This window comes from Malaclemys terrapin, chromosome 2, assembly GCF_027887155.1.
Source record: "Malaclemys terrapin pileata isolate rMalTer1 chromosome 2, rMalTer1.hap1, whole genome shotgun sequence".
Classification (NCBI taxonomy): domain Eukaryota; kingdom Metazoa; phylum Chordata; order Testudines; family Emydidae; genus Malaclemys; species Malaclemys terrapin.
Window position 1 is genome coordinate 35,139,493 of NC_071506.1, and position 27,706 is coordinate 35,167,198.

The 27,706-nt window shown below is 42.5% G+C and overlaps 2 protein-coding genes across 5 annotated transcripts in view; one reads left to right on the plus strand and one right to left on the minus strand.

Annotated features, from left to right (window-relative positions):
• Positions 1–6,552, plus strand: part of DPYS (dihydropyrimidinase) — a 60,169-nt gene extending 53,617 nt beyond the window's left edge. For both annotated transcript variants that reach the window (XR_008443975.1, XM_054019680.1), the window contains one exon: positions 6,367–6,552. The gene's annotated coding sequence lies outside the window, so the exon portion shown is untranslated. The remainder of the gene's footprint in view (positions 1–6,366) is intronic.
• On the minus strand, positions 1–27,553 carry DCSTAMP (dendrocyte expressed seven transmembrane protein). Of its 3 annotated transcripts, none has more exons than XM_054019684.1 (6): positions 26,829–27,553; positions 24,332–24,443; positions 17,446–17,623; positions 12,298–13,360; positions 7,110–7,439; positions 1–6,374 (listed from the first exon to the last, which is right to left on the minus strand). In XM_054019684.1, exons 4-6 carry the CDS (start codon positions 13,357–13,359, stop codon positions 6,291–6,293), a joined length of 1,476 nt encoding a protein of 491 aa, XP_053875659.1. In that variant the 5' UTR covers position 13,360; positions 17,446–17,623; positions 24,332–24,443; positions 26,829–27,553; the 3' UTR covers positions 1–6,290. The 3 variants fall into 3 exon arrangements, with proteins under 3 accessions (XP_053875659.1, XP_053875661.1, XP_053875660.1); XM_054019686.1 differs by having other exon boundaries at positions 17,427–17,623; XM_054019685.1 differs by lacking the exon at positions 26,829–27,553 and having other exon boundaries at positions 24,332–24,457.
• Positions 27,554–27,706: the final 153 nt, after the last annotated feature.

Consider the following 27,706-nt stretch of genomic DNA (forward strand, 5'->3'; position numbering starts at 1 on the left):
TCCATCTGCTCTAAAAACTCTTCTTTCAGGGATCACAAAGAATCACACCAGCACTGAGTTTGTCAGTACTCAGTCAACTTGCTAATCAATTCTTCTTGAGAATTAATGCCTTTTTGCCATCCTCTATCACTTTCCATGTAATAACTAGGGTAGAGGAATGTGACCCCTCCACACCCCTTTTTATTCCATTTTAGTCAAGACTATCAATGGTGCCAGAGTAGCCCGCTGGCTTTGTGTCATTCATATATGGAGGGTAGGATGGACGCCTCCCAAGGCTGCAGGAGTGGAGGGAAATTTGGAGTTTTCCTCCTATACTTTCCCCCTTCTAATTCTGCTCCATTCTCTCCATCCTCACCAGTACTATGGCAGTACTTCTTACCATTGGTCCATTCTTTCCCCCCCCCCTCCATGATCTGCCTGGCACACATGGTCAGAGTGTGGGAGCCAAGCAGAGATGTTTAAAAAAAGCCCCTGCAATGATTGTGGCTTGTGTGTCAAGCAGAGTGGGGAATACTGATGACAGAAGTCATTGAAGGGGAAGAGAACAGCAGTAACTCTTCTGCTGACTGTTTCCCTCCCTCTCTGTTGCCTCTGGCCTCTTCCCACTCAGTTTTTTTATCTTGCTCTCCAGTTGCACTTCAAAGTGAAATTTGCTGTTAGCCCAACTAGGGGCAGCTCAGCAGTACTTGGTGACTACATGGATTTCTGTAGCTGGCCAATATCAGGCAGTGTTAGCCAGGACGGGGTCATGACCAGGACCACACTGATTCAGCACATCCGCTAGGAAGCCTATGTTTATATTCTAGCGCTCAAGTGTCTACAGTCAAAAAGCTGATGCACTAGTCACTGCAACACCAATATCCACACAGGAGTAAGTGTCATTTTAGAATGAGTAGTAGTATATATAGACCAAATGGACTTTGATGCTTAGCTCTAGACTTTGGTAAAGATGTGAGATCTAACAGGCGACAGCAGTCAGTAACTCCTGCTTAAAGTAGACATCAAAATTAAAACTAGTTCTCTATTTTTGACTTGCCTTGGAAAGGAAGTTCAGTTTAGCATCAGAGTGTTCCCAAGTAACTGATGATGACCAATCCTGTGCAGATTTACTTCTCTACACTGCTTTGTGTTGCACAATGCACATTCATGCTGACTCATCATAAATTCCTTCATCGGGGTGGGGGGAGAGAACTGAATGGTTTGGGGTAGCCGGTATGCATTTATTAATACCAGTCTGTGCGGGATTGACCTATTCAGAAGCAGGGTAGAAAAGCAATATCTCTCTGCGACAGTTGTTACTTGCCTATAGGGTTTTATTAGCTTCATAAGACAGCCATTTGCAGAGAGGAACCACACAGTCATACATCAGTGCTGGAAAACTTTAAATCTGGCTTTATTACTGTAGGTTGGAGAGCCTTGTGTTAATGACTGACTGCGGTTTGTGCGCACATTACAGAGTAATGGTGTGTAATTGCTATTTTGAGGTTGCATAGAGCGGGAAGATGGTCTTATGGCTAAAAGCACAGGACTGGATTTCAGATGTTTTGGGGTCTAGTCTTAGCTCTGCAATAGACTTCCTGTGTGATCTTGGTCAAGTCATGTATAATCAGTCTGTGCCTCAGTTTCGCCTCCAGTAACATAGATCTTTTAAGGCTTAATTTATTAATGTTAATAAGTGGATTTTTAAAAGCACTCAACAGTGGCCTACCTCTGTTCCCATTGAGGTTAATGGCACTTTATCACTGACTCCTATGGAAATAAAATTAGGTCAATGCTAAGTACTTTTGAAAATCCCATCTGCTAAATCCATTTGAGATCCTCAGATTGAAGATTTCAAAGTACTGCACAATTCTTCCCCTACCCTTGCTACATACACTCCTCCTAAACCTTCTTCAAGAATCATCTCCCTCTGTGCTCACCTCCATTACCCTCACGTTGGGAACACTCTCCTTTCTTTGTGTGCCATGTTCCCTCTCTCCCCATTGTCACAGTTACTGGGCTAGCTGCAACTCTGACCCCACCTAGTCTTTTTGAGCATGCCCCCTCTCAGGCATCAGGCTTCTAGCCATCACCTGCCTTGGGGTGGAATCAGGCAACTCTCCCACTCTCAGATCGGGCTCTGGGCTGAAGTCCCCTTTGATCAACCATGATTACCTCAGCAGGCCTGACCTGGGTTCACTACCAGCAGTTCATCTCCATCTGGGAGCTATGGCAGTGGTATCCAGTAATGAAACAGCCTTCTTAAAGCAGAGTATTCATGATTTAGCACCAAAGTATTTCAGAGAAAACCTGTATTAAAATAATACACCAGTCCTATACACATATCTGGTTTACCAGGTGTCTATCCATCTTCCACATGGGCACCTGGTAGGCCTAAGATTCCTGTAGCCCCACTCCCTTGAGACCTCTAGGATCTGATTGGCATAGTCTGTTCCCTTCATTCCCAAACCATTTCTCCTCCCCCTCCCCCTCCCCCTCTTACTCTTCTCCGTGGCTGCAAGGAGAATCTACTTTCAAAGCTGTTTAGTCTTTTTGATCACTCTCCTTCCCAGAGACTAAGTCACTTTTAAAATGTTTATAGCCCTTTGGTCTAATAGTTCCCAGAATTGCCAAAACAGCTGTGTTGCTTTGGGCTGCAGACAGGATATAGGATGCTCAAGGCTAATAGCTTAAGTCTTTCAAGTGTGTGCTGAGAAGTTCTGATCTTGAGAATCATCGAGTTACCTTCCTATTTGTTCTTCCCTCCATCCCCATTGAATTAAAGCAATATCGGAAGAATGGAATAAACAGTCCATTACTCTAGTGTAAGCATGCAGGCTCTCTTGATAGCTAGGTTAGATATAGTATTCATAACTTTATTACAACTCAGAATTCTGAGATTATAACATAGCAGCTGCCCGTCTGTCACAATCACCTTCAAAGTGCATTTCTATGCTGAAAAGTGACTGTAAAATTAACATGCTTATCATGCCTGTTAATGAGTTCATAGCAAATTTGCTCAGTTTACAATTAAAGAACTATAAACTCAACCTGGAATCTGAGTGTCAAACTGCCCTCCTTCCAGCCCATGCCTCATCCCCACTAATACAAATACTGTCAATGGAACTTCACCAACAATTGTGTTGGTGAGACATGAACCAGAAAATAATCTTTGCAGAAGTCAAATGTAGTAAATGTGTTTGTCTCCAAAGTCAGCATATTTGGCTCTCTCTATATACACACAGTGATCTATTGAGTGGGAAGGAGCCATTTTAATATGGTCACTTTTCCTACCATAACTGCACTTGAAAATATGCTTCTTCCCTATGGCCATTAAGTGAAAATCCACCAAGTATAATTCACATATTATATTAAAGGAGAGGCTAATATTAAGGTTGCCTGACACTTTACATTATAAAACACTTTGCCAAACTTTAACTATTTAGGCTGAAATATTACATGCCAAGTGGCTTCCTCAGACTGAACCTTTTTTTGGAAAAATATCAGCCAAAATAGTTTAGCCATTCATGAGAAGGAGGCAAAGGAGAAATATATTGTTTGGCCCATATTAAAAATTCTGGCAACCTTTTCTGTGAGCAGCTCTAGAGCCCCCATGCTGTGAAGCAGGGACTTGAAAGTTAGCAAGCAGGTAATATTGTGTCAGGGATTGGCCTTTTGCCATCCCCATGAAAACCCACCCACATTTGGCCAAGTTATAAGCCTTTAAAAAAATCACAGTTTGAACATTCTCAATAGAGACTTGTTTTACTTTAGCAGCTAAAATTTCCAAAGATTTCATCCTCACTGACTATGCTTGAGCTTTTCACAGCAACTAGTACTTAGGCGTTTGTCTACATTACCACTTTTGTTGGTAAAACTTTTGTTGGTTAGGAGTGTGAAAAAAACCCACACCTCTGGCCAACGTAAGTTTCACTTACAAAAGTGCCGGTGTGGATAGCGCTATGTTGGCAGGAGAGGCTTTCTGGCTGACATAGCAAATGACACTCATTGGGGGGTGGTATAATTATGCTGGCAGGAGATCTCTCTTCTGTTGGCAAAGAGCGGCTACATGGGAGACCTTACATGGCATAGCTGGAGCAGTATAGCTGTGCCACTATAAGCTCTGTAGCGTAAACATAGCCTCGTTAGACCATGCAAGCACCATCCCTACAGAGCACCTGAGCATCTCCATCCCCTTACGGCTACCATGTGGAACTGGAGTGTGCCATCCTCACAGAGCAGCTGAGCGTACTCCATCCCGTCACAGCGCAGAGTGACTGAACATGCTTCTTCTAGCCCAGGGCTACAGGGGTGAAGCTGGACTTTGCTCAGAATGGCTGCTCTGGGCCAGGGTCGGGCTGCGCACTGGAATTGAGAGCAAGGGGCCTGACTCTCCTATGTGATTAATGACATCCCTGCTGAGACCCAGACAGCATGGAGGAGTTGAATGCAGAAGATACAAAAGCTGGACCGGGGGGAGGAAAAGGAGTAAATTGTAACCAGAAATTTGGTGAGAATGGAACTGGAGTGAGGAAGAGAGAAACTGTGACCGGGACAGGCTGGGAAAAGATACTGGGACTGGGGACTGTGGGGGAATCGAGGTTGTGGACTGGGAGCCAGGAGGAAGGGAGGGGAGGCTGGATTTGGAGCTGGTGAAGGACATTGGGGAGGGGCTGGGAACCAATTGGCTGGGGTATGACACTCGGATCAGGCAAGGAGCTGGGGGGAGATGGGAGATTGAGACTGGCTGGAAAAAGAGACTATGAATCTGTGGATAGGGGGAATGAGGGCAGATCTCAGAAGGAACTGAGGTGCAGGGGAGAAATGCAATTGTCTGGGCAAAGACACTGGGGCAAAGCACCAGAAAGGGTGTAGGAGGGAGACTGAGATTGGATGAGGGGGCCAGGGAGTGAGATTAAGATTGGGAGCCAATGGGGTAGAGGGAGACAGATCAGACAAGGAACTTGTAAGGGGGCACTGGGACTGGCTGAACAAGGAAACTGGGCATGGGATGAGAAACCTGGGAATGGAGATTGGCACTGAGTAGGCAAAGAGAATGGGACTGGGACAAGGAGCCAAGAGCAGGTCAGAGACAGAACTGGGAAAAAGGACAGGTTGGAGGGGATGGGACAGGAGAGGTCAATCTTGAGGCAAATGAGCAGAGATTCTCTGTGCCCATTTGAGCACATTCTACTCCAGGACCTGGAATGGAACTCAAGATTCTTTGAGTCTCAGCACTCTTCTACTGTCAGTGGAAGTGGCAAAGTGTATGTCTCATTCCCCTCCAGTGCTGGTCCACATAGAGGATAACAACCTACTTCTTCTGTCAGTTACTCTATTAGTTCAAGTGTCAGAGGTCTGTGTGATAGATCTAAAGATTCTCATCTTGCAGATGAATAATGTGGGTATCGACAAGCTGCCACATGATGGAATTTATGTTTTTACAGTTTGCTTTTCTAAAAATCTAGGAAATTACAAATTACAAAAAACAAACAAACAAACAACCCTATGTTCACAGAACATTCTTAATATTGCAAGAAGAAAGTTAGGAAATGCCAGAATCAAGGTTGCTCAAGCAACCTTATATTACCGTAACCTTATATATGACCAGTGTAGTTCCCTGAAATTGTTTGGGGAGAATAAATTAGTCCAAGAGAAAACAAGGACACAGAAGGCCTGATTTTCCAGTGCCTTGCACTTTGTGGCATTTATGTATGTGTAAAATAAGTCCAGAGTGGTTGTCAGCTGCTACCAGTTCAGAATAGCAGCATCTTGCTCTCACTTCACATATGTGTAAGGCCACCAGTTCAGCAGGATACTTAAGAATATGTTAGGCTCAGTGATTTCAATGGGACAGCTCATGCTTAAAGTTGGATTGGAGACTAAGAGCCTGATTCCTATTTTACAGTAGAGCCGCTTTACACACTGTGGCAGAATACAGGGTATTCAAGGTAGGAGCAAATGTAAATTACAGAATAATACTGCCACAACAATGTATGGTGGCCTTACCAGGAATGGGAGTCAGGCCCTAAATGTCTGCACAGGTGCAAGGCAGCGCAGAATCAGAATTGAAAACAGATTAAATAATAGGATTAAATATTATTACAGTTTCCCAAATTTTACCAAAATACTGCAGGCTGCTATCTTTTGACATTTATTTTTACTTATTTAAAATTTATATATAATATGCAAATTAACTGGCAGCACTTTATGGAAATATTTTAACAAAGCAGGAGCAATACAGGTGCAATATACAGGGACCTTTTGAACCGAAGAACTGTGAGCTTATCTAAAAGGTTAACTGGCCTTTTTCAAACATTGTTGATGTTTATCATGTCTTTTTCTTTCTTCCTGACCATTCCCATTGCCTTGAATATTGGGAACCAGAAGTGGAACTGAGAAGACAGAAAAGGTGTGTTAGTGACATGTTACCACTGAGTACCAGTCCTTCACAGACCCTGCCATCCAGCATCTTAAATGCCAAGAACTTTTTTTTGCATAGAAATCCATTAAAATATATATTTGGGTAGTTCATTGTTTTTTGCATATGAAAATAAAAAGTTCTTCTCGCTATATGCTATTTGCAGTATCCATTCAATTGTGTTTTACAAACAGAACTGCATTAACCATAGTGCATCTTGATTTGCTAGAAACTGAACATTGTTAACAGTAAGAAGCTGATTATTAATACCAATTATTATATGTTTGGATCATGAGAACCCCATTTATAAAGTAGGCACTTTCCACACATATATGAAGACACAGGGCCAGTGCATGATTATCTGGCCTGTTTAGGTGTGCCTGTGTGTTCTAATATAGTTCATGTGTTGTGTGGATAGGACAACATGCTGATAGAACTGCAATTTACCTCTCGCCCCAATTCAGGAAAACACTTAAGCATGTACTAAAATCCATTTCTATTCAGGAAAGTATATTAGCATGTGCTTAAAGTTAAGCTAATGTTTAAATACTTTCCTGAACTGGGGCCTTTATGATCAAGCAGACCAAAACCCTGGATTCAGCTATACCTGGACTTTGGAAAAGTTCTGATCTGCCTCTGAATCTGAACTGTGCAGTTATTCTGAGAGAGAGAGAGAGAGAGATTTTTTTCCATAGTGTTCATGGCTTACCTTTGTAGCAAATGAGTTCAATTTCCTTTTTACATTTTTCTGTGGAATCTTTGATCTTTTTCTCAGTAGTTTTTCATGCAGATAATGTATCCGTTTCATCTCTATGTTGGGATAAAATGAAGTTGACACAAGTATTTTAAGTTGCGTCAGGGTGGTGGAGAATAATGCAAATATTATTAGACAAAAGATGATGCATCCAAGCTGGAGCCATGTTGAGGAGAGCAAAAACTCTGGTTTAGGGAGGCATTCATGCTTAAACAGAGAAGAGTTAAAGGAAACATTCGTTGTCTTGCGCTCTCCATTGTTGAAAATAAACGTGTTTTCATTTTTCTGTATGGGGGAAAAAGCTGGTTTTAGTACTAATTACTTTCTTTTAAAATAGTTATTGCATTTCATACTCAGCTATGCAGAGTGATCTGTATTAGACATGATGATCTAACCCATCTCCTGTCAATGAAGGATTGTTCATAACAGTATGTTTACTCGTGAACTCCCCAGTTGTGTGTGAAATGTGCCAAATGATTGGATTTGCACCACGTCTCTTTGGAGTCTGTCCCTCAAGCTAAGGGATCAAACTGTCAGGATCTTTTTCTTGATGATATTGTCCCTTTCCTTAATTTTATCCTTTTCCTACTGTAAACCATGTCAATTATTCCTCTCTGGTGTTTACACCCTTCAGATATTTGTAGACACGTCTCTGCTTACTTTTCAATTAGGCAAGAGCTAATTACTCTTCTTTAGTCCAGCTTTACAGGGGTGTAAATGAAAGTGGTATTTTGCTGTTTAATCTTTCCTCATAATTTACTCTCTCTGCCCCCATCCCCCACCCAGTAACTTTTGTTGCTTTTCTCTGATCTCTTGGTATGTCTGATGATTAACAGCTAAAGAGGGGGTGAGGGAAATTTATTCACAAAGGTACTGTGTAAATGAGCCAGTGGATAAGAGAAGAAAGACCACAGTAGACATTCAATATGAAACACAGATACAAAAAATGGAGCCAGATTGTGCCTGTCTTTATCAGGAGTAAAATGCTCAAGAGGTTGCAGGCTTCATTCTGCTTGACTAGTCTTTGGCCTCTATCTCTGAGACTGACCACTATGGGGCCAATTGTGACAACGATAGGGTGGTTTTTTTATGTGGATACCTGCCTACAGGGTATTAGAACCGCTCCATAGGATCCAAATTCCATAGACTTCAAGGAAGTTGAAATAAAGGTTTGAACTTTGCAGCCTGGGATCTAATCTACTAGAAATGTACTCATTTCCCACACAGCAGAAAACTGAACAGTAATCAGAAGGCTACATTGTTCAGTCAAATCCATCTCTACATGATCAGACAGCTCTCTGCAGAACACAGTTTGGATTAGCCATAGATTATCCTGTTTGTGTACTACTGCCCTCTGTTACAGAGACTCAGTCCTGCTCATTTGTCCAGTGCAGGTAGAACTGATCAAAAGTCAGAATCTCCATCCCATGAAATTCTGGTATTTTGACAATCGCTGATGTTCAAGCTCAAATACTGAGTATTTTTGGGAAATGAAAAGTCCTGAATGAAATGTAGAAACATTTTGCTTCCACTCAGTGAACTGCATTCCTTCACCTGAGCTGCCCTACTGCCTCAAAGGAGTTGCAACTCTGGTGCCTCAAATCCCCATTCTCAACTTTGGGTCAGGCCCCGCAGCCAGATTACATCCCCCATGATGCATTGGGATCATGGGATTTCCATTATATCCCACAGTGGTCCACCCAGAGGGTAAACTGCAATGTATCTTGTATGTTATCTGGACAGGGAGCCCCCAATAGGGGAAAATGAGGGCACGAAGCCCGCAAACTACAAATTCCATGAGACACTGCAGTAATACAAGTAGATTTGATTAGACAAACTAAAATGTTTCAATTGGGGAAAAACCCAATCCAAAACATTTTGTTTCAATTTTCCCACAGAAATCTTTGATTGTGCAGAAACCACGTTTTCCATAGGAAAAAACATTTTGTTTGAAAATTCTTGACCAGCTGCAGTTACAAGTTGTAAAGCGAACAGTTCTCTGTCTTTGGAGAGGAAGGAGCCACGGTTGGTTAAGGCAATTGACTCTTAGTAGCCTCATTCTCTTGCTGCAACCCCATCCACATCCACTCCTGTAGCAGGGTGGGGGGAAAGAAAGAAGCACAGAGCCTGCTGCTTATAGTAGGGTGGAGGTGGAGAGAAACACACTCACAGATGCCACTGCTTGGGAAAGTAGGAAGGGTGTGAGACTGCCATAAAGCGCACTGTTTGGGAAGGCTGAGGGACCATTATCCACAGAAAGCCCACAGTGGATCAGCATCTTCATGGAACCCACTGCGTTGGGAATTCCTCTCACCCTTCCTACAGAACCTATTGCTGTGCTGGGGGATGTTTCCCAACAGTCCTCTGTGTGAGTGGGGGCTGCCACCTACAAAGGGATTTGGGTGTGGACACTTCCCTGTAAAGCCCTCTGCTCAGAGCCGAGAGCATCCCTCAGCGACGCCACTGTTCTTGTCTGAGTGACACAATGAAAATCCCCACATGGATCTTTATTTATGTGGTTTGGGAGAAAGCCAGAGCATTAAAACCCTCTGCTCAGATGCAGAATGGAGGGAGGAGATCCCCAGTCATCTGATTGGCGTTGTCAGGGTCTCTCCCACGAGCGGCCCTCTGAGCAGCTCTGGGTCCCAAAGAACAGCAAGTGTAGACCAGAGCCCTCCTCCCCAGGCCTACCATGCTTATTGCTTAAAATTTGTAGAGGCAGGAAGTCTGTCCCTTTGAAGAAGGGGGATCTGAGGTTGTACCCCATGATTGCTGTGAAGATCAGAATGGCCATGATGTGCAGTAGAGCTGCCATAGTTCGTTCCATTATACTGTTTATGCTAACATACTTTCAGAAGCTTTGCAAATTAATTTCAAGGACGATATATGAGAATCCTTCACAGTGCTCACTGGCTAGGGAATAAAAGAGCAGTAACTGGGAGTGAAACCTGAACTCAGGTTTTCTCCATAGCATTGTAGAACACCCCCAGAAATATGAGAGGCAGTGGATTTGAATTTAGTATTCTCTGGGTTTTTAAGGTGAGTGTCTTCTATACTTCCCTTTTGAAGATGGGCCATCAATTTAATTTTATTTATTGAAATGGGTAAAATATCTGACACACATGAGAGAAAGAAAAAAATTGTCCTGGCAGATCAAATATTAAATAATTTTAAATCCCTTTCTGTTTGGTTGTAACTTGAAGCAAATACCTAATTATTTTCCTCATTTTAAGAACCCTCCTCTTCAGAACACCTGAGATTTTTATAATTGCTTCTTGTATAAATGAACTCTTTTTGGGGAAGGGGGGGGATCAGTGTTAGCACAATTAACCCCAAGAAGAAGTAATAAGAAATGTAGTGGCTGAGCAGCAAGAAATTAACAGTAGAGGAATGAACATGTGCTACACTGTACATAGATGTACGTAGTTAAACATCTTGAAATCCCTTTGAAATTTCTTGATCCCCCAGGTATCAAGAAGTTGTTTACTTTATGTAAGGTGTTTAGGCCCTAATCCTGCAAGCCACCCTGGGTGGGCAGACCTCCTGTGCCTTTGCAGGCCCTACTGATGTCTATGTGGCTCCACCCATGGAGCAGCTTGCAGGATCACCAACTTTGTTTGCAAGTATAAGACTTTGAGGGTAAAATGTTGATTGTTCCCTCCCTGTGGCATTCCATTGTGAGATCCACTATAGGTATTTAGAATGAAAATTACTAGAGAATTCATAGAACATTTAGGTGGAATCCTCTTCCTAGCACACAAGCTTTCAATGCCTGTTAGTCAGTTTGGGTGGCTGATGATGCTGTTGTTATGGGTAAAACAGCCCAGAATAAAGAGTATAAATTGTTAAAATGGCCTCCAGTACAAAAAGTACTGTATACAGAAAGCAGGAATCCTTGTGTGCTTAAAAGGAAATGAAGCTATTCATAAAGAGGAATTAAACACTAGAGCTTTCTTCTGAGACATAGTTTCCATCTGTTGCCTTCCTCTGTAATAAACCAAGGGCGTTACCATTTTGTGTCAGAGTACTGGTTCCTGTTTAAAATATTCTGTGATTTCAATCCTCCCCTAAGAAATCTTTCAGTAATGTCACACTCCCAAGAGTTCATATTTAAACACTCTGTGAAGCTTCAGGGTAACTTGTTGCCAGAAAGTTTATGGTGATTGGGCTCAAGTGGCACAAATTTATGAAGGGGAAGCTGTTGTGAACAAAAATCACAGGGAGGCTGGAAGTTTCTTATGGAAGACATGACCCTTCGTGTAAGAGTCTAACTAGAATGAAGTTGCCACCCCACCTGTTTACCTGACTGATTTTGTTTGGGGCACCCTAATTTGGCCTACTGCAAGTTGCAGGGCGGTTCTTTTAGATGGGAGCCATTTCTATGGTATAAATGCTCAAGGGAATTCTTTAAATAAAATGTGGCCACAGAGATCTTCTTCCTCACTCAGGAGCAGATCCAAGATGGAGACTGCATGGAATACATGCGTAAGTGTCACTGCGCAATATACTTGAGGAACACAGTGGGGTTGCTAAAATAGTTTTAACATTTGCTCCTGGGTGATTCAATATTATGTTAAATGGTGAAATCTTTAACCAACTCAGCTGCACCCAGAGACATCTCTTCTGTCACTTATATCATTTACTATAAAAGTGGTGACCTACAGAGACCTTATCACTAATAGGCTTCCAGGATTATGCTCTTGAGAGCAAAGGACAGAGAGTTTCAAGCAGAAGGACCTCTCTGTGGAACTCCATACCACCAGAGAGCATCTTGTTAGAATGCAATGCAAAACTTCTCTCTTTGGGTGGACCTTCCCCACAATACATCAACATACAGACTGGCTGGTGAAACTGTCCCTTCTCCTACATATCTTCCCCTAGAAATATGAAACCAAAGAAAGAGCAGAGAATTGTCTGGTCCCATACAGCAAAATTACTTGAAGCATTATATTTGGTGCACAGACACCATGGTAATGACCCTACTAGAAATACATGAATAGATGGGTAATGGTGACTTCTCTGGAATGAAAGAGTCCAGGGAAGTATCTATGGGCTTGATCGAGCATCCACTGAAGTCAAGAGGAATTTTTCTATACTAAAACTTATCAGGAGCAATATAGTGTATTATAGGTAAGGTACTTACTTGGTACCTGACTTTCAAATTAACCTCTAGCGCTGGTAATGCGTGGAGATGCTTGCTCACTGAAAAAATTAGCCAGTAAAGCAAATAATCTACTGCTGCAAACAGAACCCAGATGCAAAGATTAGTAAATACAGGGATTAGAACACGTCCTATGCTTTTCCTTTCCTTGTGTGTTAGGCAGAGGGATGGGACGATCACATACTTTTTGCTCTCTTTTTTACTGAGTGGAAGAACACAGGGCTTTTGTTGCTGCCTTTGGTGCTCATCAAATTTAATGAACTGTTTTGTAATGTAAATATTCTTAAACTTCACACTATGAGTGCCCAAGAATTTTCTGAAGAAAAGGTATGTGCCAAGAGGAACTAGAAGAATTCCTATTATAGGCAACAACCCCTGGTTTATATAGGGCTGTATAGCCAGTATAGAAGATATATGGTTAGTAACACTCTGGATTTGTTGTTTTGTGTTGTTCAACTTCATTTTCAAATTTTCATCTGAAATTAAGTAAGATACATTGAATTTGTCACTCAGTGATACTACTTCTTCCACTGGGTTACTTAAACGTTTAGTCTCATTATAAATCCACTGAATTATTTTAATATAGTCTTTTATAAAGGAAAATTGCTCAATCTCTAGATTGCAAGCTATACTGTCTGCCAATATCTTTAGGTTGTGAAAAATATTTTGGATGTTGCCAGCTACCACGACACCAGTCCCAGCAGCAATAAGCGCATTTCTACCTTCACGCAAGCTGCAAGAAAGAACAAACAGTGTGCCAAAGCAGCGCATGTGCTTGGAGGAACACAACCCAGTAGACAGGCCAATCCAGGTGGACCCAGAAATTGCTAAGGAAACCAAAGGATAGTGTGCTAGAAAGGAATGCAAGCCAAGAAATAAGAGGCTGCTTATGATGAAGCTAACAGTAGAGCAAACTGCAAAAAGCTGCAACAGATTCTTCCAGCCAGGCTTCCTCTCTGATACAAAAAGTCCCCAAATGTGTCGAGTTATTGAGGCAAAAATTCTCATTTTCTTCTGAAGGTTGGTAATCCACTGATGGCTCATACTAGAAATAAAGGAAAACAAAATGTGTCATTAGTCACAGTTAGCTGCAGTCTATTAGTAATATGCTTTCAACTGACTGACAAACAACTCTTTGCATTACAAAATCTGCAGGGGGATGGGGGATGGGGAAGAGAATGAGGCACCCAGAGAGGACTCCGAACCAGAAGGACCATCTCTATGGTGCAAAAGGATAGCTCCATCTGTATGCCCATTCAGTCCTTCACCTCTTACCAATTGTTTTGGCAAAGTGGCTGATCCAAAAGATACTTTAGCATTTTTCAAAATATTTGCATCCTTTTTCTTAAATTGTATATATATAGATTTAGTGTTTGACTTTATATATATTCATTTTGGGATAGATGGGGTCCTCATGCTACAGGGTGGTGCATGGGAGTAAGAGCTACCCTTCCCCTCAAGCACACACCTACTCCCCTGCATAGTTATGTTAGCTTTGCCAGAAGCTGCATGCTCAGTACTTCCCATTGTGATAGTTTTTTTTTTTTTTTTTAATATCAGGGTTGGAAGGGACCTCAAGGGGTCATCTAATCCAACCCCCTGCTCAAAACAGGACCAATCCCCAATTTTTGCCCCAGATCCCTAAATGGCCCCCCTCATGGATTGAACTCATAACCCTGGGTTTAGCAGACCAAGGCTCAAACCACTGAGGTATCCCTCCCACTCCTACCTAGGTATCCAGCAAACAGATCTGTGTTGCCCAAGTGATAGATTTTAGCTGGGGTTGGGTTACAAATCACTTGAATGCGGGGTGGAGGGAGAATGAAAAGTTATTATTCTTATTGTATGAGTAAAGGGCAGTAGAACTGTACTTAGCCTGTGCTGATTGAGGGAATCAAGAGAGAGTGTGGGGACAGGTGTTTTGCTTGATGGTCTGCCTGAGTCAAAAGTACTATTTGACCTGCCCCTCTCCACTGTTTAAAGACAGAGCTGATTAGGCTCCATTTTAGTCTCTTGTTTTGTTAAGTGACCACTACAGCTGAAATCATTAGGTCTAAGTGCTTAGTCCTGCTGTGGAGACAGTATTTCTGTGGAAGAGACGGCCTAGTCTGCTCTAGCAGAGAGGTTCTCCCACTGAGAGCTGGGTGGAACCTCAAGAGACCAACTCGCAGAGGTCACAGTGGCAGGTTCAGCAGAAGGTGATGGTGCAGGGCCATTGACAACAGAGCAATGGAGTGAACGGTGGCACAATGAACAACAGTGGTCAGAGCGAACAGTGAGCAGCTGGAGGAATGAGCAAGGTGCCTTCTTGCCCCCCACCTGGGAGGTGAACTCATGTGAAAGCACCTCTGAACTCTGAGTCTCCACTGACCAAAGACAACACCAGTGAGTGTTAATGAGGCTGTTAAGAATGCTGGAGAAACAACATAGTTCATAAGCTTTCGTGGACTACAGCCCACTTCTTCGGATGCATATAGAATGGAACATATATTGAGGAGATATATATACACACATACAGAGAGCATAAACAGGTGGGAGTTGTCTTACCAACTGTGAGAGGCCAATTAATTAAGAGAAAAAAAACTTTTGAAGTGATAATCAAGATAGCCCAGTACAGACAGTTTGATATCAAACTTTTGAAGTGATAATTTGATATCAAACTGTCTGTACTGGGCTATCTTGATTATCACTTCAAAAGTTTTTTTTCTCTTAATTAATTGGCCTCTCAGAGTTGGTAAGACAACTCCCACCTGTTTATGCTCTCTGTATGTGTGTATATATATCTCCTCAATATATGTTCCATTCTATATGCATCCGAAGAAGTGGGCTGTAGTCCACGAAAGCTTATGCTCTAATAAATTTGTTAGTCTCTAAGGTGCCACAAGTACTCCTGTTCTTCTTTTTGCGGATACAGACTAACACGGCTGCTACTCTTAAACATAGTTCATATGAACAAACATGGCTGTTGCATCATACTTTCTATTTAAACAAGAGATACCACACACTACAAACTGTAGACCAATGTTAAGTGCATTGTCACTTGTTCATCCTGAAGTTGAACACTGGTTCCGAACAAGACCAGCAAATGCTCACTATCTTTCTGCAAGAAACTCAACTGACTGGCTAGAAGCATGTGGTGCAACAGTGAAAGACTCAACAGTTGAAAAAGTGAACTCTCTCATCACATTCAAAAAATTTGCATACATGGCTGATGAATGCACCGATACAAATGGGCATCAAGTATTAAGTCATTGTGTACATTATCTTGATGTCAGGGATAGGCCAGTAGATGCATTTCTAGATGTTCAAGTTATAGAAGACACGTCGGCTGCATCTGTGACAACCCACATCTTAGAAGAGTTAAATGCTTGTCAATTGGACCCCAAACAGATGGCTGCTTGTGCATTTGATGGAGCTGCAAACTTCTCTGGAAGACATGGTGGAGTACAAGCTTTGCTCAGAGAAAAGTGTAACCAAAATCTCTCCTATACACACTGCAGAGGCCATCTATTCCAACTAGCACTAGTACGAGCTGTAGACTCTTCAAAAGACATTAAAAATCTATAAATTTAATGTCTTCATTATATTCTTTTTTCAGCAACTGTCCAAAAAGACTGAATATCTTGGAAAATATAGAAGATACACTGGGACTGAAGTTAAAATTAGTCCAACCTGGGAAAACCCTCTGGCTTTCTTATGATCAATCCTTGGCTGTTGTCTTAAAATTACTCCAGCTGTTATTACTAGCTTTGGAAAGTATCTACCAAGATGGGATGGCTCTAAGTAGTGAGTCTGGTGGATTACTTTTGCTACTACATTCAGAAGAGACTATTGCCATTCTCTCTCTTGTAAGTCTACTGTTGAAACCACTTGGGTCATTAAACAATGCCATCCAGGCATCTGCTACAACAGTAGTAGATCTTTGGCCAGTGATAGAAGCTAAATTTGGATCAATCAGAGAGCTATCCATTGAAAAAGTACTGGAAGAAGCAAAGACTTCAGTCCAGAAGTTGACTAATGAACGCATTTATATTGAATCCTTAAGTGAAGAGGACAAGAAGTGTTTGTTAAGGCAACTGAAAAAGCACACAGACTTGATTCTTAAAAATCTACAACAACGACTTCTAGATTCTACTCAACCTCTGACAGTTGCATGGAGTGCAGCACTACCAGCAATGGGGCTGCCCTGTGCTCAGGACAGAATAGAGAATTTGAACACAGAGTGGAATATCATACAACGAATGAATGAAGATTTGACTTCAACTTCTATTTTATCATCACTAGTGGCTCAACTGGATCTTTATGCTATGTTTCCTGGGATGAAAGAAGTAGGAATTCATCTCTTGCTACTCCCAGTCACAACAGCTACAGTTAAGTGTTCTTTTTCATCATTGAATAGAATTTTGTGTTCTGAAAGAAGTCGCTTTCTGCCTGATCATGTGAATGAACTAATGAGCATATCAATTGAAGGAATGGAAGTTCCGGACACACGAGAAGCCACCAAAGACGAACACATTGCATTCAAGAAGTTCATTAACAGAGTTGTGCAAAATTATAACAAGAAACCAAGAAGAATGTAGATGTCGTGCTTCACAGACAGCTTGAGTAGCCAACTTGAATTTGTGTGATGATTTTAAAACATGAGTTAAATCTAATAAAATGGTCATGAAACATTTTTCAGTTTTTACTATGGTGTCATACAACCCACCTTCACCCTCACGGTCTCACCCCTCATCAGCCCTGACCCCCCCCCTGTAAATTCAAATCCCCCCCCCGCATTTCAATTCCTGGGGAAAACACTGCATTGTGAGCAACTGAGTGGGTTCATCTCCTTCCCCAGTGCACCAGCCAATGGAGCTGTCTGGGTGGGGGTGAGGGAGTGTGCTGTGCTCTGAAATGGGATGTAGCAAAATACTCCTTCCCCCTGTCCTGGAAGAAGAACTATACCTCCTCCCAGGGCAGCGCAACTACATATTGCCCTTAATATATACAGCGAGGGCTAACATTTCAGGTTCCCCAAAAGAGGACACTGCCAGAGGGGGAAGAGCTGTGGGGAAAGGGGTGGGGGTATTTGGGGGGAGAAAGAGGGGAGGGGGAGCTGGATGGGGTACCTGTGGAGGGGGTACTCACTGGAGGTGGGGGCAGTGTTGCTTCCTGTCGAGGTGGCAGGATGGCTGGCACAAGCCCAGGATGCAGCGACAGCTGTCAGTCAACACTTCCCTGCTGGACTCCTGCCCCAGGGCTGGAAGCTGGGGCCTGTGTGGGAGGGATCTGGCAGTTGTGGCTTGCAGAGGAATGAACCAATCAGCTGTGGATGCAGGGAAGAGATCAATTGGGAAGCAAACCAATTGGAGCATTTTCTGAGCTGCAGCTTGCCTGCTTTGCAAAAACTTACACATTGCATGTTATTTGAGAAATCCTCCCAGACAGAGAAAGGGAAAAGAGGGAGTGTCAAGGAAAAACTGGACATATGGTAACCCTATAACCTTAAAGACTCACTCTTGCCCTCTATAACCTTATTTCCTATGTGCCACTGTGTGTGTATATATGTATGTGTTTAAATTAGAGCATTCTTGTGAAATTAAATCACAATTCAACATTTGCTAGGTAATAATATATTTCCTGCAACCACATCTTTTTTTCCCTTCATTTTTTACAATATGTTCTTTATAGTGAGATTTCTCCAAAGATGCAGGACAAATTTATATGCATATTAAAGTTTTAACATATTATGATGTCAGATACCAATTAAATAAGATAAACTATTGCAATTTTGTCCTGTAATAGGAAGCTGTTGTCTTTACAAATACCATTTGAAGATATTACACTGGGTTTTCTTTCGCCTGAACACAGCAGGTTACCAGTAATTAGGCTAGTAGTTCATACAAATACAGTATTTTACTTGCACTTGAGTTTATGAATTCACTGAAGTGTTCACTGTATTGCATGTCTCTTCCTCTCCTTGTTAAAGCAGCAAAGAGTCCTGTGGCACCTTATAGGCTAACAGACATATTGGAGGATGAGCTTAAGAAGTGGGTATTCTCCAATACATCTGTTAGTCTATAAGGTGCCACAGGACTCTTTGCTGCTTTTACAGATTCAGACTAACACGGCTACCCTTTTGATACCTCTCCTTGTTGTTACTTATTTGGTTTTAGCAGTACCAGGTTTGCATATGATACAAGTTTAAAGTAAGAGAGGAGCAAGTTGTGTAGTGGTTAGAGCACAGGCCTGATTCCAGCTATGTTCTACTCTGAGACATCTTTGTTTTATTCTCCACTCTGTCATTATAGCTTGGCCATCCAGGTGTGGAGCATAACCAAATTGCTGCTCTGTGCTCATTGACTTTCAATGGGCATTTAGGGTGCACAACAGCTCTTTGGAAATGTGGAACCCCTACCAGTTCCTGAGTTTACTCAGATGTATATAATTTATATTGGAGATATACCTATCTCATAGAGCTGAAAGGGACCTTGCAGAGTCATCAAGTCCAGTCCTCTGCCTTCACTAGCAGGACCAAGTACTGTCCCTGACAGTTTGTTGTTGCCCCAGATCCCTAACTGGCCCCCTCAAGGATTGAACTCACAACCCTGGGTTTAGCAGGCCAATCCTCAAACCACTGAGCTATTTTACTGTGTGGGTTAAGTGATCTTACTGCCTGTAAAATGAGTGCAGTAGCAGCTGGTAGTTCTAATGCTTGACACATCAGAGGAATGTTATAATTAATGTTTGTAAAGTATTCTGGGACCTTCAGGTGGAAGGTGTCATGTCAGGCTTTAGATAAGTGACTCAGGGGTAGAATTGGGAAAGGAACATGGGAGAAACCAAATTCTTACCCTAGCCATTAGAAAATATGCTTCTTCCTATTTAATCTATCTAATCTATCGTGAGCATTCTCATCTCCTTACGTATTATCTGTATGGCTGTGTGAGCTCATGATCTCCTTTCTGGTGGGTTAGTACACATGGACAGAGTCCCTGGAATGATGACATGAGCTCAGCCACAGCAGAACATGTATTTATTATTGGAAAAGGGGACAGAATCACACCCTGGTCCTGCAAAATTCCTCTCAATGTTACTCCATGAGTCAGGGTTCTTTCCAGAACCCAGGAGGGATAGCTAAGTGGTTTGAGCATTGGCCTGCTAAACCAGGGTTGTGAGTTCAATCCTTGAGGGGGCCAGTTAGGGAACTGGGGTAAAAATCTGTCTGGGGATTAGTTCTGCCTTTGAGCAGGGGGTTGGACTAGATGACCTCCTGAGGTCCCTTTCAACCCTGATATTCTATGAATCAGATGGGAGGAGCCACAGCCTTTAGGGGCTGTCTATGGATGTGACACTCATGCATAGACCCAGCCAGCACAGTAACTCTGTTACAGGATGTAGTCTAGTTCAGCATTTCTCAGATGTGTCCACCAGGGGCTTTTTGTGTGGCCACAGCCCCCTGGACTGTGATGGGGAGAGAGGGCTCCCTTTTGCACCTGGATGCACTGCTTTGATGTTGGTTGCTGGGGCTACCAGCAGGGATTGGATCCTGACCCCTTTGGAGTCACCTGTGCCACAACGTCAGAGAACCAGGCAGCCAGTGGGTTTCCTGCCTTCCCAGGGGCGGTGGGGCTCAGGCTTTGAGCTTCAGCCCTGGGATGGCAGGGTGGCAGGCTCTGGACATGGGGCTTCAGGCTCCAGCCCTGGGCTCTGGCTGCGCGACAGCAGGCCCCAGACGCCAGCCACATAGCTTCAGGCTCCATTCCTGGGCCCTGTCCTCCAGCTGCGAGGCTTCAGTCTCTGGCAGCAGGGCCTCAGGCTCCAGCCCGCTGCTACCTCCCCCAGCCCCCAACTCCCATTTCCCCTGGCCCCCACTGCCTCCCCCGACCCTCCATTCAAGGCTTAATTTGTCCCCAGGCTTGCCAGGGCTGAGTAAGACTGTTGTGAAAAGTGATATTAACAAACATACAAGTATCACTTTTCACAACAGACTTACTTGCTAGCAATAAATAAATACATGTCCAAATCATTGTAATTTGTGCATATTTATTTGGTTTTCCTAAAGCTAATTAACTATTTTATGAACAAGTGTGAGTGTGGCCACCAGCAAGTGTTGGTGGCCATATTCTGAGGCCACCAAAAATTTTGTCCTGAGAACCCCTGGTAGTTAGCACAGGTAAGAGATTACTTATGTATTATTATTGTAGCAGGATTTTGTAAATGGATCATTACAGTTTCACCTAATAGGGAAACCTTTAATCTACATATTAGAAAACAAATACACATATTTACGTTTTAATAGTAGCCAGAGGTGGATCAGCAGAGGGCCAGGGACCAGAGAATTTGCAGCTCTGCAGGTACTTTAGTCTTTCGCCTCAGCAAAGGGAGTGGGTCCAGGACTGTGGAAGCTACTCCACCTATTAGGCTGGTGTTGCATCTAAAGAGCAGCACAGATTTCACCCCACAGTTTGTGTGGGAGGATTCCTGCCCTTCATGCCCCTATTACAATACTCCAGTCCCCAAATGAGTTAGGTTAAATAGATCTGGTGTTCAATTTTTTTCAGTCTCAGAGAACTTCTATGAAACTCATAAAATACTTTGGACTGTAGCCCTGTGGTGGTACAAGGAATTTTTAAGCTCTGCTGAGGAAGCAAGCAAATCTTATAAGCTCTGAAAACCAAATTTCTGCAAACAAGGTCAAGGAGACTGCAAACTCCGATGGTGAAGCTTTGTTAAGTTCTATGCAGGGCCGGCTCCAGGCACCAGCCCACCAACCTTGTGCTTGGGGTGGCACCTGGAGGGGGGCGGCGCGGTGTGGCGCTCCAGCTCCGGCCGCCGGGGAGAGCGGGGCCACGGCCGGGCTCGCCGCCCTCCCCCGGTGCTCCGGTCGCCCTCCCCTGCCGCGCTGGGGGGAGGGGGAAGCGGCCAGACGCTTTTTTGCCTGGGGCGGCAAAAAAGCCAGAGCCGGCCCTGGTTCTATGGGTCAGATCCTCAGTTGGTGAAAACTGTCATAGCTCCGCAATGGAATCAAGCACAGAACTGGAGGGCTGCAATGGAGATATGACTGGGGGTCTGACCCAGGCTATTGAAAAGATCTGGATTTCTGTTCTTTAATGAATAATTATATAAATCAAAAGCAAATTTTTTTAGCATTAATATTACATTAAGACAAGCACTCAAATGTGAGATAATCACAAATTATAAGGTTGATTTCTCTTGCATCATCCCTTTTACACAAGCATATTTTCTATTCCTCTTCTCCTTGTTATATAGATACTTCAGTGCATTATTGTTTGTTAATGATTATACTCCCATAAAAATATGTAGGCTGCGATACATGTCTGGGGAGCTCAGCATACAACACAGAAAAGCTAGCCCGGATCTAAGATAGCTTTTGAAATTAGGGAGATGAAGAGAGAGAGAAATACCAAAGCAAGACTTTGGACACAAGAAAAGCATCAGAGCCAGGATGGTTGATATTTGACACCCATGAAATATGCATAAACCCTGAAAACAAACTTGAATGTCTAATTCCAGGAAGAATGGGCTGTTGTTATGAGTTACAAAAATTGGCATGTGTTTGCATATCACTTCGCTACAGTTTAGCACATACAGGGCCAGATTGTCCCTAGTCTTTGTGCTGATACACAGTGTGGAGTTCACAAGGGCCTATTAGTGGTCGGAGTCTCCTGGCCCCTGTGATAAATGAAGTGTGTGTGCATGGGGGGGAGCTCCCTTTTATGAACACCCAGCCAGCCGGTTAGCTGTAAAATCCCTCTTGGTGTCTGTTCTCTGCTTGCTTTACCTGTAAAGAGTTAACAAGTCCACAGGTAAAAGAAAAGGAGTGGGCACCTGACCAAAAGAGCCAATGGGAAGGCTAGAACTTTTCAAATTGGGAAAGAAACTTTCTCTTTGTCTGTTGTTCTCTGGAGAAGCAAAGCTATAAGCAGGAATGCTGTGTAAGGCTTGAACCAGGTATAAAAATTCATCTTCCATACCTAGAAGAAATCATTGGACAGGGCATGTTTAAATAGATGTGATTAGGTTTATTTGTTTGTTTTGGCTCATGGATCTCCTCTGTGCTAACTCCAGATGCTTTTGTTTGCTTGTAACCTTTAAGCTAACCCCCAACAAAGCTATTTTGGGTGCTTAATTTTTGGATTTAAAATCTAGCAAAGCCTAAGTTCCAGATGTATTTTCTTCCTTTTGTTTTTATTAAAATTTACCTTTTTAAGGAACAGGATTGGAATTTTGGTGTCCTAAGAGGTTTGTGCATGTTATTTGATTAGCTGGTAGTAACGCTAATTTCCTTTGTTTCTTTCTCAGCTCTTCCCTGTGGGAGGGAGGGGTGTGTGTGAAAGGGCTTGAGGGTACCCCACAGGGAGGAATTCCCAAGTGCGCCTTCCTGGGTCCAGGAGGCGTGGGGGGTGTTGCATTTGGGTGGTGGCAGCCAAGCCAAGGTCAGAGAAAAGCTGTAACCTTGGGAGTTTAATACAAGCCTGGAGTGGCAAGTATTAGTTTTTAAAATCCTTGCAGGCCCCCATCTTCTGTATTCAAAGTGACAGAGTGGGGATTCAGCCTGGACAGCCCCATTTTCCTTCCGTAGTCACCCAGGGCAGTCAGTACAGTACCTGTGTTTGGGAGTGCTCAGAAAGCAATTGAGCACAATCCTGTCCCCAGTCCCCCCTAGCTCCACCTCACGGCCTACTCAGAATAGTGCCACAATCACACCATCTAGATCACTGATTGCAACCCACCTGCTCAGCAGCTGTTTGTTTTATTCCCCCACCACCCAATTCTTAAATATAAAATGTCATCACCTGAGTATAACAGGATCACTATAAAAGGTGAACACTGGGGACTTTCTTAAAAAAAAGCTTTGAAAGCCAAAAATTCTTTGGAGTTGCATCAGCTACTCTCTCTCTAAAACAGCTGATCATCCTTGGGGCTAGAAATTAACACCCTGGTTCAGAATTAGAAACAGATCTGTGTGAAATGGTTCAGCTAAAAATCATGAGTCAGTCCTTAAAACAAGTGGTAAATTCTGAGAGCTTTCTGGAACTTCTAATATGGAAAAAGTAAATCAGTGAAGCCATGCTGAAGTATGGCCACGCTGCATTTTAGTAGGAGGGAAAAAGAACAACCCCTCTATATCTACTGTAATATTGAGGCAAAGTGCCCTCCACCAAAGAGCCTCATCCTTTTGTGTCTGTTGCCTAGTTTTGGAGCATTTTGCCCTCCAGAGACCTTGCACTTTCATTTTGACAAGTCCTGTGTCTTTCTTTTAAGAATGCAACATGGTTATCCTTGTATTCCCCAGCATACACAGATTTTTGGGATCATTACCATTATACATAACAAAAAGAGAAACCAGTCTGGGAAAGCAATTTCCCCCCCTAGATTCCTATTTTCTGTCGGCATCTATATATTATATTATTGAGGGAAGGTGGATCCTAGTGATCTGAGCAAAAGATGGGAGCCAGAGACTGCTGAGTTCTACTCCTGGTGCTGGCCTGATTCTTCCTGTCCTGTGTCCTCAGGCAAGTCACTCAGTCAATCTGTGCCTCGGTTTCCCCACCTGTAATTTAGCTATTTAAAATAGGAATCCTCATAATCATCTACTTTGCTGGGTACTGTGAGGATTAATTATGGGAGTGATGCCAGTGGAATTTAATGTTTGTCATGTGTTTTGATGATGTAAGGATTACAGACTGTAAGAGCTAAAAACAATTATTTAATCTCATTTTTAAATGAAAGACAAGAATATTGGGAAAGGCCTTTTAGGTCAGATTGTAGTCTTCAGACACTGTTCACTGTTGTTGAAGTGGGACGAAGAACAACTGCATAGTACCAGAAGTTCCTGGAGAACGTCATCTCACTCAGCCACAATCCCTCTGCTAGAACAGAAGTTCTGTCACCTGCTCTCTACACACCCTGTTCCAGCCCTCCACTGCCAGGTATGGAAGAACTTGGGCAATAAGCATTCTCTTTTGGGGGAGTCTAGCATTACACCAGCCTGTGCTCCTCAGCTCACCGTAGTTGTCGCCTCCACGGGATCAGTGGTGGGGGAGGTTGCTTCTTGTACCCTCTCCCAATCTCTTGTTCACTGATAATCTAGCCATTCCTTTATATTTCACATTCATATTCTAGAACAAAAATCAAAGACAAGAAGTATCAGCGGTGCCGAAGGGAAAGGAGACCAACATGGGAACATTTCTGAAAACATCTCTATATGCTGTAGTCTGTTACATATATAATGTAATGAGAGCTATATTACTGATATACAGCTTCACTACCCTTGTCCAAATTCTTTATTGCCATTTTTTAAATGACTGTCACCTTGGAAGGAGCATGCAAAATTCTGTCTCATAAAAATAAGAGAATTAATGGAATTTGCCAGCTAATATAAACTAGCTTCCACAAAATATTTTGACTTGTCAGTGCAAATTCTAAATCAAACCACTAGACAATATAAACATGGCTTATTTGAAAGCCATGATTGAATATCGTAAAGGCATGCAGCCAAATACTGAAGTCCTTACTCCATTTTGACACAGTCTTTGCTTGGGAAAAGCCCAAGGACTGCAATGTTGCCTAGTCCGTACACAAGTTGTCGGGTGGGGGTACTTGCATAATCACAGTGTGCTTCATGCCTATATAAAAGTCAAGTATAGTTTGACCACAATTGGCCCCTTATTTCAACAGCTACTTGAAGGGAAAGGATTACACATAAGGAAAAGGGTGGCATTATGAAATCATTCCCTATACTATACACAGTATTTTTATACAAAGCAAAAGTTGTATTAATGGCTGCATTTTACATTGTGATTTTATCTCATGCATTATACTTGTGCTTTGCATGCTGTCTAATTTGTTTTTTAAAATCCACAGAATACATAAAAGTAGGAAAAAGAAAATCACATCTGAGTTTCAAAATATTCCCCTCCCACCTCCCCCACCCTGTTTCAGCTGTCAGGGTTTTAAAAAAAAAAAATTGAGATATCTTATCTCCTAGAACTGGAAGGGACCTTGAAAGGTCAATAAGTCCAGCCCCCTACTTTTACTAGCAGGACCAAGTACTGATTTTGCCCCAGATCTCTAAGTGCCCCCTCAAGGATTGAACTCACACTCCTGGGTTTAGTAGGCCAATGCTCAAACCACTGAGCTATCCCTCCCTCAGGGGACTTAGAGTAGTTATTTCACCTTTTTAGAAGTACCAGGAAATGCTACAAGGGTTTTATGAAGAGAAAAGATAAATGTAGAAAAGTTGCTTAAAACATGTTTGCTTGGTAAGTGTGGGGCATTCAGCACAGAAATTAGAGCCTGGGCCAGAAGCCCACTGAAGTCAGTGGAAAGGCTCTTAGGGTATGTTTGCACAGCAATAAAATACACACAGCTGGCCCATGTTGGCTGACTTGGGCTGTGGGACTATAAAATTGCTGTGTCGACGTTTGGGCTCAGGCTGGTCCCAGAGGTTCCCTGATCCCGGACTCCAGCCTGAGCCTGAATGTCAACACTGCAATTTTATAGCCCTGCAGCCCCACAAGCCCAAGTCAGCTGATACAGGCCAGCCATTGGTGTTCATTGCGATGTAGACATACTCTTCCTGACTTCAGTGAGGCCCTTGGTGTTTAATAGAAGGTTCATATATTTAAATTGTATTTAGAGAGGGCAGCGATGGCAACAAACACATGTCAATTACAATACATAATGATATATACATGAATGTGTAACTAAAATACAAACATACAGCAATACAAAGAAAATGAGATACAATAACTATCCATATACAGACAAAAACAAAGATGTATCTAAACACCACACATTCTTAATAAGGACCAAAGGACAATAGACCACTTTTGAGGTATATGACTCCATAAAGATAGTGCAAGGCGGAATGGATTGATTTTATTCTTTAGGTTAGTAAAATTTCCCCATTGTAAACACATCCAATCCTGAGCCAGATGCTCCCAGAAGACACATAGTGATTATGCCACGGGGCAGCAATAGTAAGTCTTACAGCTACTAAAAGAAAATGGAGGAAGGAATAAATGTTTCTAGTAGAAACATTGCTATCAACACCCCACAATGTTATGGACACAGGCCCCGAAGCTGCAGACCTTTAAAAACATGCTTAACTTCAAGCACAAATGTAATTTTTTTGTATGTTTGCAGACATAGTTAATTGTGTGGGAAATCCCAAATGTAACTTGCATTTAGATTAGTTCCCCAAATATTTGTATGAATGCACAGTCGAACCACCTATGTTCTGGAAAGAGCCTAGAGCTGAGCTGTGGTGCCATCATTTAGGATCAGATCTTCAGCTGTTGTGATTTGCTGTCGCTTCACTAACTTTACCGGAGCTAGCATGATTTACACCGGCTGAGGATCTGGTCCTTAAAGTGAATGCCCAGTCCTGGAATATTAATTCAATTTTTTAACAGTGTAAAATCAGTACTTAATAGTTACAAACAGTTAACTGATTTTCCACTTCAAGCCCTTTTAGAATAGAACCCTAAAGATTTACTTACATGTTCTTCCGTAAAACACATGAAGATTCTTTGGGTTGCTGTACTTCTTGATTGTGGTGAGAAGCAGGGACTGGAGCTAATAAAAAGTTTCACATGAGTCACTTGTTCCCCTACTCCCCTGCTGAGTCAGGCACACCACAGTTGTAGAATTATTTTGGTTTTGACAAAGATAAATGAGGATGTAACTCATGCACAAAACTGAAATAATGTATAATTTGCAAGTGCCATTTTTTCCTAAAACTTTCCTCCTGTCAGAATAACAGAGATCAGCAAATGAGATTTAGGGTCAGACTTAGAATCATAGACTATCAAGGTTGGAAGGGACTCAGGAGGTTATCTAGTCTAACCCCCTGCTCAAAGGGGGAACCAATCCCCAGACAGATTTTTGCCCCAGATCCCTAAATGGCCCCCTCAAAGATTGAACTCACAACCCTGGGTTTAGCAGGCCAATGCTCAAACCACTGAACTATCCCTCCCCCTTGGATACCTTTAACTTAGGTTGAATAGTGCTTTACTCCACAAGTGCTCCCACTGAAATCTATATAAGCACTTGTGGAATAAGGTGCTGCTCACCGTGAGTAAGGGTTTTGGAATGTAGCTCTTACGAAATACATAAGGAATTCTACCAAGGTCATACACCCTAAGACAATTCTTAAATTATGTAAAATGTAAAAGCTTAAAGCTTAAAACAGGGCTTTTGTCTGCACTTTTAACTGTAAAAAATGTCTTAACGAGACAGAATAATACCCAACACTACATAAGTGTTTTATATTTTCAAAGTTCTCTTCTGTAATGAACTAACTAATTCTCATGACACCTCTGAGCTAATTAAGTATGTGAAGAGGCACTTTTCACAGCCTGCATAAATATATGGTCTC

Excerpts from the sequence above, each read along its gene's own strand:
- DCSTAMP (XM_054019684.1), bottom strand. The coding sequence starts at position 13,359 with ATGAGCCATCAGTGGATTACCAACCTTCAGAAGAAAATGAGAATTTTT. Across the intron at positions 7,440-12,297 it reads ATTTGAAAGTCAGGTACCAA|AAAAATGAAAACACGTTTAT; the intron begins GTAAGTACCTTA and ends TCCCCCATACAG. Across the intron at positions 6,375-7,109 it reads TGAACTCATTTGCTACAAAG|TTCCACTTCTGGTTCCCAAT; the intron begins GTAAGCCATGAA and ends CTGTCTTCTCAG.